Raw genomic sequence first — 18097 nt, forward strand, 5'->3', positions numbered from 1 at the left:
CTTTGCATTTACCTTTTAGGGCATATTTTATGTTTGCCTTATTCCTCTTCGCCGCGTTCTCTTAGGGCATGTATGCCACCACATCACTGATTCTTTGCTGCATACAGCGTGTTTTCTGCTTTTCTTCTTTCTTCGATACCTTGATCACAAGACCAACCATTGTCACAAACATGCCCACATTCATCACAAAACATCTTCTTCGTGCTTGTCCACATGCATTAACCTGCTGCTTCCCCAACCACTCTTATCACCATGCCTTTTTGCACGCTGTCAGGTTGATAGGTCGGTGCACTGCTTGGGACGAAAAAAGAGCATAACCTTAGTTTTCTTGTATTGTACTACTTTTACCGGCACAGACTCTTAAGAGCCAATTTATTTACATTATTTTTCTCGTTGCGGTAAATTATTTGTCTGAGAATGCTTCTTGCTCATGGATACTAGATGATAAGTGTATGTTTATTTTTAATGAATGCGTTTCGTTTTCCGCTCGTTCAAGTCACCGTAACATATTAAACACAAATATATATGCGATATGTCTTTTAATTTTTTACCTTTCTAGACATTGCTTGGCCTTCTTACCAACTAAGCATGCACTGTGCTGTTTTCCTAGATTTAGTTGGCAACAATTCTCAAATCCTGGGGTGACTGACTGATCTCTATTCACAATGCTAGCATATCAACCGGTCTATATACACGTTTAGAGTTGCTCAAGATGTATAAAATGATATACAATGGATGAAGACATGTCTCTATGATTTGCAAACATCAGGTGCGTGCTGTTTGTCCGAGCACCCGTATTTTCGTGAGGTCGATGTTTCTTGTACGCTTTCGATATTTTCTGCCGATATTCTGTGTAGCAGTTGTTAAATGTTCGTTTTTCTGTCTATGTTGCACTCGAGCAACTTCACATGCACATGCACAATGCGTTTTGAAGGTACCTTCTGGCTGCAATATGTTGGTTGCGCTCAACTTTTTGCGACACTGCACAGCAAAACCTTACCTAGCATTCATTAAAACGCTCTTTGTTAACTTCTCACCCCTGTTAACACCAGTTGCGGTTATGAGCCGTTTCACCACCTGCCACAAGGAGTGGGTTTAAAATGCAAATTTTTGAGTCCCTGATGCATAATGACGAAAAGATTATCGAATTTGTGAACGTACAACGGCTAAACAGAGGATACCAGTATCATTCGTGCAGCTACTTGCATCTATCAATGCATTACTGGGTGACAACCGTCTTTAACGTTTTAGACTTTGCTGACAAGCAAATAGCCTCAGACACCATCAACTTTTTGAGACAGTGCAAAAATGACGATGGTGGGTACGGCTCAGCTAAGGGATATCCCTCAACTGTGTTCAACACCATGTTGGCTTGCCAGGTTGCAACAATGCTAGACCAAGATTTTTACGATGAGCGGACAATTGACTATGTGCTTAGCTGTTGCAGAAACGGCATTTTCTATGCCGAGAAATGTACTGATGGATTCATTGAAGAAGACAACCGTTTTGTATGCGCAGCCTTGATTTCTTTAACTCTGCTGGATGTGTGCAGGCGGAAAAACATCGGTGTGTTCAACAAATGCTCTGGACTCGTAACCAAATATGACATGAGTGAGGATTTTTTCAAGCTGTTGGAGAGAAAAGGATTCGAAAAGGATAAGACAATACTCTACCTGCTGAAGTGTTACAATATGGACGGCGGTTTTGGCTGTATTCCAGGTGCTGAGTCGCATTGTGGTCAGATATATGCATGTTTGGTCTCCTTGAAGCTACTTAACGCTCTGCATAGAGTAGACAAAGTACAAATCACGTTCTTTCTTATAAATCGCCAGGAGGCATCGGGCGGGCTGAATGGGCGGCCTTACAAGAAAGAAGATGTATGCTATTCGTTCTGGACACTTTGCAGCTTGGACATCCTAAACGGCACCAAGTATATCGACTGCGACAAGCTAAGGGAGTATATTCATAATTGCTGGTCGGATGACGGGGGCTATGCAGATCGACCGGGTAATGTCAGCGACTGTTTCCATACAATGTATGCACTGCTGGGACTGCGCATTTTGGACGGAGACCAGCTTTGCAAAAGCGTACTTCATCTTGGAATGTATGTGCGATGAAGTAAAAAGTTTTCGAACTACATGCCGTATGTTTAGGGCATTCCACATGCCAACCTGTTTATTATTTTAGCTTGTAACCGAGTCAGTACCACAATTCGTAATGGTGTAATATCACCGCACTTCTGTTCTCTCGATGGGTGTTCAGGTATGACAGTATGATGCAAGACATCCAAGCCCTCTGCGGTGATACAAAGACACTCGCTTAGTGCCGGCTGCTCCCAACCTTTTCTCGCGAAAAACTGTTAAACGCCACCAAAAAGTCTGCCTCCATGTTATAAACCAGCCCTGACAAGCACGACTGCTAGTGTCCCAGAACAAGCTGGGACAGAGAAATGAGCGAAACAACACACCAATAAGGAAATTACAGAGTTACCGGCTCATAAACAAATTTTAACTAGACCCTTTTCCTCCTCTCGAACAGTCCAACCGTATCCTTGTGCAAATAATACACCATGAACATGGAAAAAATTATTTCTAGAACCATAAAACATCGTATACGCCATTTGTAAACGGCCAGCTTCTTCGTGTATACGCTCATTCTTTCTATATACTCCGATGTTTGTTGGATAATAGATTTGAGTTTGTTCTCCAGCTCAGCAACAGACCGGACATTGCTGTCCTTCGCAATCGTGGTGGCCGTTATTTCGTTGTCTAGATCAGGAACGGTCAACTTAACATTCACTGCCTTGTTATGTTCATTTTTGAACATAAATGTAAACACTCCGTCTTCATCGCTCTTGGTATGTATTACACTAAAAGAAGTGTTCCATTCCCCAACATCCCTTCCCTTGCCATCTCTAATGTTCAAGGCCACATCTTTTCCGTCCTTTTCCGAGTACTCCAGCCGATATTCCAAGCCACCCTTTATATTTTCCTCGAATGATCGTTCCTCTTCGGGTTTCAGTTCAAACACAAAGGCAATCGCTGCTCTAAGTAGGATGAAAAATTTTAGCATGGGGTTCAAATTTGTTAAATTATTAAAAGCAGAATTAATTAGGTATGAAAGGCCTTACAGTTTGGTTGTTTTGGATTGGTAACGAAGGGCTAAGATTTGAGGGCAGGTGCATGCATTGAACTGTAAGTACTTTTTGTTTAATGCCAATCTGTAAATCTTTATGCACGAGAAACAGGATGAATGATGTTTTTGGTGTGAATACCTGTATGTGTGATAAAGGGCTAAATTTACCACAATTCGCGTGGCATTTTTGCACAGCAGCCCTTGTGGCTAGGTACTTAAGTTCTCTAGATTACCTAGTTAAGTCCCGTCGGTTAGGAATGATGTAGATATGGAACAGTACTTAATTCAATGAACTGTGCATGATAAGCCTGAGCTCATAATGTGGTGCATAGCAGGCGTGAGATAGGTAGAGGATCTCACTTTGTCTCATGCACCACTCGCTCTATAAGATTTCTCGTCAGCCATCCTGTTGTAGTTTTCATTAGACACATATTTATTTCTCGTCTATCACATATTTTAATTAAGATGAGGTGTTTGGCATCACTCAACGGTCTCAGCATTAAAAATTGTATCAATGTTAAATGCTGAACATCGTTTTCTATCCAAATACGACTTATGCCTTGGTCAACCTTTACTGTGGATCACTACAGGCTGACAATTCTGTTGGACAGAAACACACGAAAGTGTTACAGAGTGAGTAAACACTGTTCTCTTCCGATACCATGTCGTGCATACTGTGAGACCTTTCATCTTTACTTTTTAGATCGTGTTTTCTAGAGCAAGTAGAAACGATCTCAAATACTATCTCGTTTGTGTCGACACCGCAAAACAGACAAGCATAGTTACTAATATAGCCTTTAACCGCTGTAGACAAGATATTCACGGCTAGCCTCCGATCAGCCATTGTTGAGGAACAAACCAGGTTATCTTCCTGCCGTTCTCATATTTTGGATAAATATGCTACAACAATGGGTAAAAATCCTACACTCACAATCGCATTCTCTGGTAATGCGTAGTCACTTATTATACCAAATTTGGGTAGAAAATTGGTGCATATGCAGTGACCAAACACAGGATCTAATCAAACGACTAGCATGTGTACATCACAGATTCATTCATGCTCATATTACTGATACGTCGAACAAGTCGTTCCTTTGTGGCGCAGTGGTCGAGGTGCACAGTATTAAGTTTGGCGGTGTTTCCATCGCCAATTTTTGGCCTATTCCGTAATTGTGAGGCGCAGTGTTTCATATCAAATTTTTGTGACCAATCAGAACTCAAATAATTTTTTTCGTACCAATGTGCCATTAAATTAAGCCGTCCTCCCTCGTTCCCCGCATGGCAAAAGTGTTCGAGATAGCTATCGATGGTCACGCAGGTGTGGGCAAAAGCACAACAGCTAAAAGAGTCGCTGATTTCTTTGGCTATACACACATCAACTCGGGTGATATATACCGCGCAATTACGTATGTATTTCTTAAGGAATATGGGAGCACCAAGGAGGACTTTAGAAAGGGATTGAACAGGGATCAGCTTGGCTTTTTGCGCACCGTCAAGATAGAGAATAACAGAAACGCTTTTCTCTACAAGGGCAAACCCTGCGAGTTGCGCACAGATGACGTAAATGCTTTTGTGCCTTACATTGCTCAAATCAAGGAAGTGCGGGATCATGTACACAAAATACAGAACCGTCTTATTCGGCACGAAACCAAAGGAATTGTTATGGATGGACGGGATATCGGTAGTAATATCATGCCGAATGCTGAGCTTAAAGTGTATCTGACAGCAAGCGCTGAGGTCCGTGCAATGAGAAGATTCAAGGAAAGTGACGGCGATTACGACGACATCTTGGCACAGATCAAAAACAGGGACTTTATGGACACCAACAGGAAGCACGCGCCTCTCGTCAAGACCAGTGACGCTTTTGAAATTAATAACGACTGTTTAACGTTTGACGAGCAGGTCAAAATTATTATTGACAAGGTTATGGAGATCAAAAAGAAGGAATGTGATGGCTATCTGTGACTTTAATAAAAGTGCTAAAGTACTGTTCTGCTTATACGCTTATGATCCTGTGCTGTTTCAGCTCATTATTGATTCTTTTGGCATTTTACCTGGTTGTAAATCCTTGCATAGATCCTAGCCAATCGGCTCTTGGCCAAATAAACCGCGATGACCCAGAATGTGCATACAATACGCCTGAAGGAAGTACGCGGTAACTGGTTTTATCACCTGAAGTGACTGCTTCTTTGCAAGGACTAGCACCCCACATGAGCAATGATTCTGCTTGTACCGATTTGTAATTTGCCCTTTAGTACGATGGTGAAGCTATTACCTCAATGTTGATGCTACTAAAGTTGGAGCGCAGCACAAGGTTCTGCTAGGTTATCTCCTGTATTCAGCGCGGGGTTCACTCCTCCATCGCTTTTATGGCCCTTACATCTTTTCGCGGGTAGTGTATTGGTCAAGTACGATGAGGGTACCACAGCCATACTGTGTATTGAAAACACAGCATTTTTTATGTTTGTGTACTGCCGAACTGTTCTATCATTCTGTGGCAATCGATACAGCGCGTTGATATCTCCGTTATTTACCGGAGGAGACAAAAGAACTGTGTACTGCAAACTGAAGATCTGGTGCTTCCTGCAAAAATAAAAGAAATGTTGATCGAAGACATGTGAGGTATGGCAGATATCTACGAAAAGCTCCGATGATTCTATTTGTAATCTTATAAGTAGTTGCACTGCTCGGAATGTCGTAGTAGAGCGAAAATTTTGATAACAAAACAATTAGATAGGTGTTCGATGTCTAAGGACATGTTTTACTCTTCCACCGCCCTATTCGATTGCTCAATTTCTTTTTTGTGAGATCTTGATCTACACGATGAATACTAACAGTCTTTCTGTATTGGACAACATTCATCCCCTGCAAATCAGTTGCCTTCGAAAAAGCAACCAAGGCCACTGTTTAATGCTAATACCGGAGTATCAGCATCGATAATCCACCATGTAACTGAATTCGGATCCTTGTACAGAACTGTGCCAGCGGTCACGCCATATGAACAAAAAATTCAGTGCTTACCCGAAAAATGTTTATTTATAGCGGAAAATCCGGATCAATATCTCGCTTGAAGCTAACTAGCCCGTCTTTAACCACTCGGCAGTCAATATTGTTGTCTAACAATGTTCTTGCCACCGCCTGAGCAGAGATTCCCTTAGCGCATACAACAAGAGGCATCTTCTTTGTCAGCTTGTCCAAGTTGAACGAATCGATTGGAATGTTTCGCGATCCCTTTACATGCGCCAACACGAACATCTTTTCTTTACGCACATCGATCAAATCATACTTGCTCGTATTATCAAAGTATTTGTTCCACGAAATTTTGTATTTCTCGTCTACCCTGACCAGCTGCTTATAGTTCAGTGTTATATTGGTGGATATGGCCTTTTTGTTACATGCCAGACATGTATTCTGTTTTTCCCTCAACTTTACATTCTTTATCTCACCTTCTTTTCCATCGTAGATGAGCAGCTTGCTCCTTGTCTCAAAAAATATCATTTTGATGATTTCCACACTCAACAACGATCCTATTACCCCACAGATGCCACCCACAATTCCGGATTCGTTGCAACTCTCCGGGTTGCTCTTCGGTATCGGATACAGGCACCTATAACACGCATCGTTCTTACTAAACAGATATATCTCACCGTTCCATCTCAAAACCGATGCGCACACAAACTGTTTATCCCTCGTATTATCGTTCAGCAGGTATCTTGTGCTTATATTGTCGCTGCAGTCCACTATAATGTCGTACTCATTCACCATCTGTACGTTATCCTTTATTACAAACTCGTTATGTGTCTTCACGGTCAGCTCTGTATTCATTTTCAGCAGTTTGTCTTTCATCACCGAAACCTTACTTTTCCCGATGTCTTCCTCGTTGTAAATCACCTGCCTGTGCAGGTTTGTCATCTCTATTTTGTCGCCATCCGCAATGCCAATATGTTTAACTCCGCTTCCCACCAGGTACAGGCACACGGGAATGCCCAAGCCGCCGAGCCCCACCACCAAAATACGCGTGGCGAACAACTTCTTCTGGTTCTTTGGCGTGCATTCATCTAACACAAGCTGCCGCAAATATCTTTTCGTGTCAGTAGGCGACAACTCCGAGGTGAAAAGATCTTTCTTTTTGGTTTTCTTCTCTTTTGAGGCGTTCATCGGGGTAGAAGAAAAGCGAATAAAATATACCGCTTTACGGTATTGCTATCATACCAATGATAGGCTGTGGAAATGGCCCTTCCTACCAATACTAAATACATCACGTCTCCACATTAACAGGCAACTTAGCCAAATAATACAAAGTTTGATGATAGTACGTTTTATTAGGTGTGTTTCTACTACGTCAATGAAGTGAGATGGTGGCGAAAATTAACGAACTGTCAACAAATCACTTAAGACATGGAATTCGAACTTGCACAACCTTTAGTGTTACAGGCACAAAAATAATGTTCAGGCACAGCTACATATCTCATTGCACGGTTAACCACAGTTATATTTATTTGGTCTCAGGATTCATGTGCAATCAGTTAACTTATGTCCAATATCTTGGTTTTGCATTCTATTTGTGTGAACGGCTGGTCACATCATATTTTTTTTTAAAAAGATTCTCCCCTGCCCTTCGCATGCACATCGGCACCGTGAAGTATAAAAACTGCGTGATGGAATTTTCAAAGCATGTAAATGTAATATGTGGCAACAACGGATCAGGTAAGAGCGTTTTGCTGACAGCATTGGATGGTTATGTGAAGGGCACGGACACAAAAAATGATATTATCGGAGATGTGTCGCTCGATGGGGAGATTGGAGACGCTACCAAGGTATATTACATCAGGCAAAACGAAAAGATACAGGACGAAAACGGTATTGAAGAGAGGGTTAGGGAACAGTTCAATTACTATCAGATCAACACGATCATTGCGGAAGTACTTTCAAACTTAAATATAGAGAATGACGACTTGATGTACAGGTTGAGAAAAGTGGGTGTCAAGGTGAAAAATAATCTGCAGAAGTTCCTTGCACATAGAAAACTTATGAAGGAACGTGACAGGATAGAGAACTATATAAAAGTGAAAGAGAGTAAAGAGCTATGTGAGAAGATTATGGAGGTTCAGGACAAAATTAATCAGGAAGAAACCGTTGCAGACAATTTCGAGAATGATATGCTGCTGATGAAAAAGGACAGACTGGAAAAGGAGATCGTCAATCTGAAGAGTGAAGTAGAAAAAGATGGTCTAATGAACGATTTGGAGCGAAAAAAGGTTTTGTGGAGGGAGGAATCAAAGCTGAAGGAGAACGTTAAAAAGTACAGGAACGAAAAACGGGTGATAGACCTGATAGAGGTCGATGAAAATGCGATAAATGCGGTCGTTGCTGTGATCGGAAACAGATTGAAATGCAAGGTAGTGGACTATGAAGACGAAGCTCTTGAAAGGATTAGGTCCCTGAAATTCAGGCAAACATTCATAGTGATGGATAAGATCGAAGAAGTGGATAATAGAGAAGAGGAAAGCAGGTCTATGGTTCCATTAAAACATCTAATAAAGACAAAAAAGGAGTACTCCAGGCTGAAGAATTACCTTTTCAAGGATGTTTATCTAGTGAAAGATCTTGGTGAGGCGAATACTAGCAATCAAATATTGGTTACGCTAAAAGGTGAGGTATTACATAAAAGCGGTGCCGTATCCGGGGGATATGATGAAAACAAGGAATATTACAGTCTTTTTACGGAAAAGAATGAGTATAGAAAAAACATAGCAAGACTAAAAGAAATTGAAAAAGAACTGAAGAATATAAAAGACAGCGAGTCGGACACTAACAGAAAGGAACTGATAAAAAAAATCATAAAGGAAAAGGAGGAGGAGCTACAGAAGATTAAGATAAGCAGTAGTTATATAAATTTAAATCTGGAGCGGCTCAAGCTCGTATTGAACAGGCTAATCGAGCAAAAAGAAGTACTTGGCATCTTCCATGAGGAAGACATGGTGAATTTGCACCAAATAAATCTAAACGAGGAACTGGGTAAAATAAACAAGGAGCTGAGAACGATAATGATCAACAAACGAATCGATTACGAGGAGGTTGGTGCTAGGATTGATAAGTTATTCAAGAGAAATGAGGAATTGGTTAAACACAGAAAACGAATAGAAAAACTGGCAGAAAACTTGAAAAAAGAAAACGAGGACGGAATACATAGACATCTAAAAAATGTCCGTGACAAAATTGTTTATTACTATGATTTGATAAACGGGCAAGAAGAGAAAGACAGCAGGTATGGAAACAGTTCACCGGGAAAAGATGACACGTACAGTCAATTTATCAACACTGGAGCGAGTACATGTTTAGAGGACTACCAGAATAACAACCAGGGTTCTGAGGACAGCTCAGCTACAAAAAAACATGTAACAAGACCGGACAATTTCCTGAGTACGATTGGTTCGATGTCAGGCGGACAGCTGCAAATGTTAACTATCTCACTGATGCTTAGTCTTAACGAAGTTCTTAACTACGACATCATTTTTCTTGACGAGATCGATTCTAATTTGGATGACAATAAAATCAGGAACCTGGAAAGAATATTTGCGGGGCTGAAGACGCAAATTGTTATCATTACGCACAGGAAAAACGGTTTGCTAGGAAACAAGTACTTTTGGATTGAAAAAGATTCTGTATCAGAAATAAGTAAGGTGGACATGGAGACAAGAATTGGCTGAGAAGTAATACCTGGTAAAGATGTTGTCGTTCTTGTCGATTATTTTACGTGCTAGGCTGGCTTTCGCTTGGTCATATTTACCTGCAACGCAGCTATATTACATAGGAACTACATTGGATAACGGCAGCGATCAAGCTCTGGTCAATGAATATGCACCGCAGTTACATGCCGTCAACAAATGCATCGTAATCATAAACACTGAACATGAATAATCGGCAGCCCGTTTGAAAACCGCACATGTTGTGAAAGTTAAATTTATTTGTGTCTCTCAATCACCTGAGTAGTTTCTTCTATCAGCGATAGCTTTTTAAATAAATCATACGTAGATTTTTTGAGTGAGGTGAAACTTGAGCACGATATATTCACAACCACAGCACCGTCCTCTGCGTTATAGGTCGTCTGCGAATCATCTCTATGGTCTCTATCTACTTCCAAAATCCTTTTGATGTTATGCGGGTCCTTGTGCCGGATCCTGAATGTCGATGAAAAATCCATTTTTGCAGGGGCGTGATGGTAAAAAAATAGAAATGTGATGTGCGGACAGTCAACATGACACGAGATGTATTTTCATCAAGCCTTGATGCTATGCAATGAACAGAGCTCTGCATACTTCATTTTAGACTGTATCAGGTGATAAAATTTTGTACACAGCACCAAAAATGCATCTGTCGTTATAAAACTTGTTCTAAAATTACTTCAACATACGTTTTACTTTCAAAACTCATCTGATTTGCTAACTAAAGCTTTTTTCTTCATTTTATCTGCCCACTCCAGTACCATTTGTACTCCGTGCGATAGTATTTTTTCCCAGGTTTTAAACGAATTATTGATTAGACTCAAGTTTGCATAGAGATCATCCCATAATCGAGAATTGATATTCAAGCGAAAAATATATAAATTGAGGCCTTCAGGCGAAAGTATCGAGTCCAACTGATTTCTACTCGAAACTATCGAAGTATTAACATAGTAATCACGGTGTATTTTCATAAAATGATTTAACGGATCAATACGGGCGAGTAAATGAATATCTTGCTGAAGAATTTCAAGTATATACTTGATGGTATCTTCGATCTGACCAACGCTTATACTGATAGTGCTTCTTGTACAGTTTTGTAATACGATGCGTAATGCATGCGTTTGTTTAAGTATGTTTGCTCTTTGTTTCTCTCTGTTTCTGTAGATATTTTCGACACATTTTATGTTTAATCCAGCTAATATCTTGAGGTGCTCGTATACGTAATTCTTGTCCCAGTAGGCGAATATTATGTCTGTGTATGCACGAAAATAGGCACAAAACGAAACAAACTCGGTCATTAACAAATATATACGCTTGTTACCAGGCGAATACTGTTCATTTACATCATATACCGTTCGATGCAACTCGATATTCACCTCTTTCCCATGCAATCTGGATACCTCACTGCTAGTATCTGAACTGTTCATAGAATAAATGAAAGATCCAAAGAATAAATATTCATAAAAATACATGGTTCTCAAAATTTTACCACTATTTATAGTTTTAATTAATAAATATTTTTTTACCATTTTATACTCTGAGTGAACAAATAAGTATAGAAAACTTAGGGAAGTTAATTCTGAAAACCGGTAGCATTCCATGTTTTGCCGTGACTTCACTTCCCGCTGTCATTATTTTTCAACTGATATCTTCCCATTTATTAACTGTCATATGGATAGATGCATATTGAAAGGTGATTCGTAAGGACAACAACAATAATTACAAGCAATATCATACCAGGTTTTATGGGCGATGCATCATAGAACAACGAGGATGGAAGCAACAAATGATAACATTACAAAAAGAAAGTACATCCTAACCAAGAGGTATTACATTTGTGCATCTTTCCTTTCGTAAAGACAAGTTCAGTTTTTTCGCCAGCTCTGCAGGATAAAAATACAAAAGTATCTTTGGTGGCTACAACTGACCTTGCGAGAAACAAGCATGGTATTTAACTAAATTTATTCACTAAAAATCGTTTATAACGGGTCTATCTGTGTAATACCGGAGGTCAACCGCTCTTTTTTAGTCATCCAACAAAACGCCTGTAATAGTAGACAACCAAAATAAAAATTAGTCTATGCTGCAGTCCAAACGCTATCAAAACTGCGAATAAAACACGGTAATGGCATGCACCGCACACCACGTGCTAACTAGAATAAAAATGAGCAAAATCGTACGATTAGTAAATTGTAACACGCACTTAAGGAACACCATATACAAATAACAAACTGATAAAAATACTGCTCCTCATATCAATATTAAATAAAATATCTCAACTTAGTAGCGGGAACGATTACATTTCCGAACAGATTTATTTCTCCTTTCTATTTCTTACTAAATCATTGACTAATATAAAAGACTTCGCAACCGACCCTACATAATTGCTCATTTCGTTCATCTTCGTGGAATTGTTGACACTAAGAACGCTGCTAAGACATTCCTTGAAAGAAAATATCAGGCTCTCATTCATTGGTGAATTGTTGTTTATGATATTATCAAGCTCATTTATTATCGCCTGCAGATTACTTGAATACACATTCAGAGAGTCTTTTATGTCCTTGTAAGATTCGAAGTGCGGGGAGTATGAATCATCTTTTATATCCCTGATAAGATGCTCAACACCCACTTCTTCCGCTTCTTCAGCTTCAATATTCGCAAAAACATGCCTAAAATTATCATTCTCCAACTCATAGACCCGCACCGGTATCCCCTTTGTTGTTGACTTCACATCAACAATCACAAGATATGGATCGTCAGCATAGCGCGAAAAAGACTGCGTGATTTGCAGGTCATTAGAAAAGAGGTCTGGTCCAGAATGATACCACCCCAGGATCGTTTCTTTCGCATTTACCTTAAAAAACAGTTCAAACATGTTCTCGAGATAGGATGTATCAATGAACCAGTTACTGTTGTATTCCTCGTCAAAGGGAACAGCAAACGAGTTTGTTATGTGAATTTCCGTATGATATTCCGAATTGCCATCGCCATTTTTCACTTTCTGCCTGTACCCCAGGATCACGCCTACCACACGCGCGCCATCCACTCTATGATAATGATCCACCACTGAGAGAAGCACCAGAGGATGCACAATCACTTTGTTCTTTTGCATCGCTCCCATGTTCTCGTTTTGTCTCTCGCACCTATTTGCATTGTCCTCGTCAGATGTAGATCGTGTCATAGGGGTCAATAAAAAAAATTAACAAATCCGGTTCAAAATTTGTTGTTAATTAGCACGGGACCAGCGCTAAGCCAGAGAAGATCTTAATATCTCGTGGATAAAAAGTATTTTAACAAATATAATGTTAATATATCGAGATACTGTCGTTTTCTTTGATCAAAACTATATTTTTGGCAGTAGCACGCCGTTTTGCGAGCATGAGGTATCATCGGTATGTTTCAATCAAGTGTCATGTTATGTTAGGGCAGTATTCTTAACCAGACTCGATAATGTTTGTCTTTTGTTGTGTATTTCCAGTTGCTTATGTTGTAAATAACTGCCACCACAAATGCTCGTTAATTAACAAACCAAAATATACTGATTATCATCATGAAGGGCATAGAACGCTCCAATAAAGATATTGATCATAGCTCCAACAGACTAAGTGTGCATTTCGCGGAATAGATGCGTATGGCATTGATAGTATCAATAAAAATGGCTTATCTATACAAAAAGACGCTTTTATATGAGTAGATCCTGAACTGGCAGTCACAAATGCATTCACGCTGTTCGAGCAGGTGCTATTGTGAGTGCAATTTATAGCCTATTTACGGTCGATGTCTTAGATGCATTCTTACCGTGATAATTACCATGGTTGAGAGACCCTCCCTGGAGACAGCATAACTATGCAAATTACACTTGATCGCTGTTTTGGTATCATTTTCAGTGAACACTCGACTAATCAACGTATTTGCGCTACATTCTTGGTATTTTTGGAAAACTCACTCCATTTCTTTGAACCATATTATTTACCCATCTATGGCAGTCCCAGAAATCATCTCGTTCCTTTCGCAAAAAGTAAACCTCCCCCAGCTGCGGAAAAATCCTTTATTTTCAATAGCTCTACTCAAAGTACTGGGCCATTCTACAAAGGAGCTTCTCTTCAATCTCCTGACCACAAATCTCAACATAAAGAATTTAAACACAAGCGATGACAAGCAAAACAAAGAAATAATATCAAACCTGCGCATACTGTACCTTTTGAAGCTGATACAGAAGGATAACGGATTCATTTTGCTTAACGACGATTTCAGATGCGGTTTTGTTTCTAGTATGGAACTAGTTCGCGTTAGAAACTGTTTTGAGGCGATGCAATGTGTTAATACAGCGAATACGCTCTCGTTTGATAACATTTTGCGTATGCTTGTCAACGACCGAAATGCCTGGGTGAATGAAGTTGTTCTTGATGTGCTGCAATATGCTAAACTGATAAACGTGAAAAAGGAGATTACGCACTCCGGTTTTGAGTTTTTATTGAAAAATAGGAAGGAACAGATGTGGTTTCTGATTCTGAATGGGATATTGATGCTTGGAAAAAGCTATGTGGACTGGTTGATCATGATTGTGTTCGAAATGGGGATGTACGAGCGATACCGCTGGCTCAAAGTTAACGAAGCGAAGATTTTCTGTGATGTCTGTGAACATAGCAACAACACTGGTAGTGTAGGTGGTGGGGAAGAGGGCGACATTCTTTTTCGTTTTTTAAAATATCTCTCTTATCTTGGCATAATACAACACAGCAATGACATGGTAAAACCTACAGAAGAGTATTTTCTCCTTTTTTCGTCCGCTTCCACCCAGGATTCGTTTCTCGTTGTTGAAACAAACTACAAATTGTATGCTTACACTACGTCTTCACACGAGCTGAGCATTATCAAGCTCTTTTGCCAGATCATACGAGAGCTCCCAAACTTGGTGGTAGCACACATAACGGAGGAGAGTGTTAACGCTGCGTTCGTGAAAGGAATAACGGGCCAACAAATTGTTGATTATTTGAATGAAAAAAGCAGATCTGAACTACCTGTTGTTGTTCTTGAACAAATATTAATATGGGAAAGGAAGCGGGACCGGATGAAATGTATGGATGCGGTGATCTATTCGCATTTTATGACCTATGGAGAATACGAAATTACGTATAAATATTGCAAGGAGAAAGGCGCTCTGGTTGATTATGATGAGTTTAGAAGATTGCTCGTTGTCAAGTTGGAATACCACAACGATGTCAAGAATTTCATCAAGAGCAATATAAAGTAGGAGCGCTTTTGTAGTGAATATGAGCGTGCACATCTACCATTGTCGTATTTTGATGCTTGGTAGGTTTTAAGTTATTCCATAATATGGGCTGTTACAGCATATAAATATTTAAAATTTTACCAGTATTCCCAAATATGGTTATTATTCCCGTATAATTGGTTATAACACTTGAGTGCTCTTCTGCTGCGGTGCAGGTCTTACCATCCATATTTTTAATAACTTTAGCGAATTTTCATACTTTACGCACCTAACCAAGGCCTTGCAAGCTAATAAATGGTTCAATTGTTGATCACAGCAACAATTGCGGTAAATATTGGAATTAACCGTTGGTCCTCTGGTGTATTGTATGGTATTGATAACTTAACGAACGCATTGTTCTAATAATGAGATGTTTTGTGCTTTTTAATCACGGGATGTTTCCAATTTTAACAAGGCCAATTCAACGGATGAATTTGTGTGAGCCGATAGGGCCAGAACACAAAATGATGCCAAATGTCCAGTCACACACTTGTCTTATTGTCAAGATAAATTTTATAAAATGAGTTTTACTTGTGATCAGAGTTCCTCATAGGCTGGCACAGTATAAAAATGTTAGACTTACTATCTTTATGTGTTAACATTAAATGAGGTGTATATCATATAAATAATAACAAATAAGAGAGTTACAATCTCTTGGTGCCAATTTGTTCACTAAAAGCATGCTTATTCATTTACACGCCATCTTCACATATCTACTCTGATGTCAACAAAGAAAAAAATGCCCTATTTTAGCAATATAACTGTGATTTAGTAGCGCTTTCTCGTGTTGTTAATGTTTGTTGGGGCTTTTCTGAACAATTTTGTGGAATTGCTGGCGTAAAGTGCTTTTTCCACAATGCAGCTCGTGAAAGGAACAAGTTAAAATTAGCACTACACCGACAAGAACACCGGTAACGAAAAATATAACGTATTCTTACCAATTGTTGTGCTTTCTCTGGTCAGATAATGCCGTTCGTTCCCGGAATAAGTGTTACAAATTTATTCTACCGTGGATTAATCGTGAATGCTATGAACAGGAGTGATAGAACACGTAAATGTGCTATTACATAATACCATAACATATCCAATGCTATTCCCGGCAAAGTGTCTAACGGATGCTTCTTACACTTCTACGTTAAACAAACTGATCAACAACGAATGTTTCTACTTCTGTTTTAATTATACCACAATGACAGGCTTAATACAGCAGCTCAAGTGCAAATGACCGCCATAAACATCAACGCTCAGCATGCATCTAAATGGACCGTGGTATAACGCTCATCACCACCTCACAGCATCAATGTAAATATGAGTATCTTAAAAATGATTTTTAGCAGGCTTTTTCGCATGTCCAGGCATTCTAGGTTCCTTAAATAAACCACATACATCAATTATCTTTCTTCCAGATTAATCAATGAGTCATCGCGGTGGATCTGATAAAGACGCTGACGAATAGAAGTTAACATGGAGGATGTCGTATCTCATCGTATAAATTATTAGATAGCGTAAAAAAGTGTTCTAAGTGTATTTTGGACCTGCAGAAGAAATTCTGTTGGTAAGGTATCTACGCTATGAACGAAGCTATCTGCTAATTATTTGTATCAGATGTTCACGACAGCATGGCCCGTTTTTACACTGAAGCATCGCCAAACCTGCAATGACTGCGAAGGAGGCACAAGGCTGAGTTATACGCACTTGTGAGGTGGCGTGGCGATGCGGTAATACCGATGTAGCAGATAAATTTACTGATATTAGCACAAAAATACGGCACTAGATATGTTTACAGCACATGAACAAATGGTGCGTCCATAGTGTTTAAGACAGTTCGCCATTTATCGGAGATAGAACGGCGTATTAGAGAAACAGACTGACGCATCAAACTACGTGTTTCATAAACCAACGCATCAGCTACCATGTACTAGAGCATACCAATAGTCTTTATTTGTGATATATTAGGGCTACCTACCATCTCCTATCAGCATAGGAACGAATACCATGAGTATTCCTGTCCATTGCAGAATGTTTATGTTATGTCCATAAACAAGCACCGAAAAGACCACACTCAGCATTTTGCGTGTCGATGTAACGATGATCAAGCTCAGTGCACCATGCTCTTTTATCATTGAAAAGACCACGCAATGTCCGCAGGCGTTCAAAAACGACGTAAGGATTATCAGAAAAAACGAGTGTGGGTTTCTGAGGAAAATCGCCAGGGAGCTGGTCAGTTGGTCAGAAAATGGTGGGAATATGAGCAGAGCAGATAAAATCAGCGAAATTATGCTGCAAAAGAACATCATGCGGAGAAAGTGTGGCTTTCTCTTCTTGAACGTAAATTCTTGCATAGAGCTCGTAAGGCCCTCAACGACCAGGCTTGATACCAACAAAATTGTTCCAATGAGCGTGTTTTCATTGTTCGTTCGTCTCTTGCTTTCGAAGTACATGAACATGAAGAGTCCAAGGGTCATGAAGAAAATCTTGATGAGCCTCTTGAGCCTTGTTCTCAGGTTGAAAAAGAAGTAGTTGGTGACAACGACCGGGAGGAGCTTGTTCGAGCGGGCGATAATGAGCGTGGGATAGCTCACAAAGTTTAAAGACCACAGACCAAGTTGGTTGGACAAAAATCTTCCGAGCGCAATTCCAAAGTACGAGTAGAGCGAACTGCCCCTTTTCTCTTCGATAGGCATTTTCATGGCAATAAGCAGGAAAAATGCAAACAGGGACGACGTTAAGTACTGTATGAAGGCCAGAAATGTGTAATTATTGAACGAATCTGGTTTGTCTGGTGATATTATCCGTTCTTGCAGCAGGTTAGATCCGAGAAAGGTAAGGTATATTCCAATGGCGTGCGATAAGAGGTTTAACCGTCTAGTTGTGGATTTTCTTAGCATTGCAGTGTGTATTGTGTTGTTAGTTATGAGTTGCATTGGTTTTAAACTTCGAGCGATGTTTGAAACATTATCAGAGC

The 18097-nt window shown here is 39.8% G+C and overlaps 11 protein-coding genes across 11 annotated transcripts; 5 read left to right on the top strand and 6 right to left on the bottom strand.

The window, feature by feature from the left end:
* Window positions 1–751: 751 nt before the first annotated feature.
* Window positions 752–1099, top strand: VCUG_00885 (uncharacterized protein; the record flags this gene model as incomplete). Its single annotated transcript, XM_008075716.1, has 1 exon — window positions 752–1099. The coding sequence occupies one exon, from the start codon at window positions 752–754 to the stop codon at window positions 1097–1099; it is 348 nt and encodes a 115-aa protein (XP_008073907.1).
* Window position 1100: 1 nt separating this feature from the next.
* VCUG_00886 (uncharacterized protein) lies at window positions 1101–2117 on the top strand (the record flags this gene model as incomplete). Its single annotated transcript, XM_008075717.1, has 1 exon — window positions 1101–2117. The coding sequence occupies one exon, from the start codon at window positions 1101–1103 to the stop codon at window positions 2115–2117; it is 1017 nt and encodes a 338-aa protein (XP_008073908.1).
* A 369-nt stretch (window positions 2118–2486) lies between these two features.
* VCUG_00887 (uncharacterized protein) lies at window positions 2487–3072 on the bottom strand (the record flags this gene model as incomplete). Its single annotated transcript, XM_008075718.1, has 1 exon — window positions 2487–3072. One exon carries the CDS (start codon window positions 3070–3072, stop codon window positions 2512–2514), a length of 561 nt encoding a protein of 186 aa, XP_008073909.1. The 3' UTR covers window positions 2487–2511.
* Window positions 3073–4393: 1321 nt separating this feature from the next.
* Window positions 4394–5131, top strand: VCUG_00888 (cytidylate kinase). Its single transcript, XM_008075719.1, has one exon. The coding sequence runs from the start codon at window positions 4414–4416 to the stop codon at window positions 5098–5100; it is 687 nt and encodes a 228-aa protein (XP_008073910.1). The 5' UTR covers window positions 4394–4413; the 3' UTR covers window positions 5101–5131.
* A 1021-nt stretch (window positions 5132–6152) lies between these two features.
* On the bottom strand, window positions 6153–7293 carry VCUG_00889 (uncharacterized protein; the record flags this gene model as incomplete). The annotated part of the gene is made up of 1 exon (XM_008075720.1): window positions 6153–7293. One exon carries the CDS (start codon window positions 7291–7293, stop codon window positions 6172–6174), a length of 1122 nt encoding a protein of 373 aa, XP_008073911.1. The 3' UTR covers window positions 6153–6171.
* A 416-nt stretch (window positions 7294–7709) lies between these two features.
* VCUG_00890 (uncharacterized protein) lies at window positions 7710–10576 on the top strand. The gene has a single exon (XM_008075721.1). The coding sequence runs from the start codon at window positions 7758–7760 to the stop codon at window positions 9843–9845; it is 2088 nt and encodes a 695-aa protein (XP_008073912.1). The 5' UTR covers window positions 7710–7757; the 3' UTR covers window positions 9846–10576.
* On the bottom strand, window positions 10100–10339 carry VCUG_00891 (uncharacterized protein; the record flags this gene model as incomplete). Its single annotated transcript, XM_008075722.1, has 1 exon — window positions 10100–10339. The coding sequence occupies one exon, from the start codon at window positions 10337–10339 to the stop codon at window positions 10100–10102; it is 240 nt and encodes a 79-aa protein (XP_008073913.1).
* Window positions 10559–11461, bottom strand: VCUG_00892 (uncharacterized protein; the record flags this gene model as incomplete). Its single annotated transcript, XM_008075723.1, has 1 exon — window positions 10559–11461. One exon carries the CDS (start codon window positions 11459–11461, stop codon window positions 10559–10561), a length of 903 nt encoding a protein of 300 aa, XP_008073914.1.
* Window positions 11462–12107: 646 nt separating this feature from the next.
* Window positions 12108–13041, bottom strand: VCUG_00893 (uncharacterized protein; the record flags this gene model as incomplete). The annotated part of the gene is made up of 1 exon (XM_008075724.1): window positions 12108–13041. The coding sequence occupies one exon, from the start codon at window positions 13039–13041 to the stop codon at window positions 12175–12177; it is 867 nt and encodes a 288-aa protein (XP_008073915.1). The 3' UTR covers window positions 12108–12174.
* A 798-nt stretch (window positions 13042–13839) lies between these two features.
* VCUG_00894 (uncharacterized protein) lies at window positions 13840–15245 on the top strand (the record flags this gene model as incomplete). Its single annotated transcript, XM_008075725.1, has 1 exon — window positions 13840–15245. One exon carries the CDS (start codon window positions 13840–13842, stop codon window positions 15112–15114), a length of 1275 nt encoding a protein of 424 aa, XP_008073916.1. The 3' UTR covers window positions 15115–15245.
* Window positions 15246–17090: 1845 nt separating this feature from the next.
* Window positions 17091–18056, bottom strand: VCUG_00895 (uncharacterized protein; the record flags this gene model as incomplete). The annotated part of the gene is made up of 1 exon (XM_008075726.1): window positions 17091–18056. The coding sequence occupies one exon, from the start codon at window positions 18054–18056 to the stop codon at window positions 17091–17093; it is 966 nt and encodes a 321-aa protein (XP_008073917.1).
* Between the last annotated feature and the right edge of the window lie 41 nt (window positions 18057–18097).

Source organism: Vavraia culicis (assembly GCF_000192795.1).
Source record: "Vavraia culicis subsp. floridensis unplaced genomic scaffold supercont1.12, whole genome shotgun sequence".
Lineage (NCBI taxonomy): Eukaryota > Fungi > Microsporidia > Pleistophoridae > Vavraia > Vavraia culicis.

Coding starts and splice junctions, on each gene's coding strand:
- VCUG_00888 (XM_008075719.1), top strand. CDS start 4,414: ATGGCAAAAGTGTTCGAGATAGCTATCGATGGTCACGCAGGTGTGGGC.
- VCUG_00890 (XM_008075721.1), top strand. CDS start 7,758: ATGCACATCGGCACCGTGAAGTATAAAAACTGCGTGATGGAATTTTCA.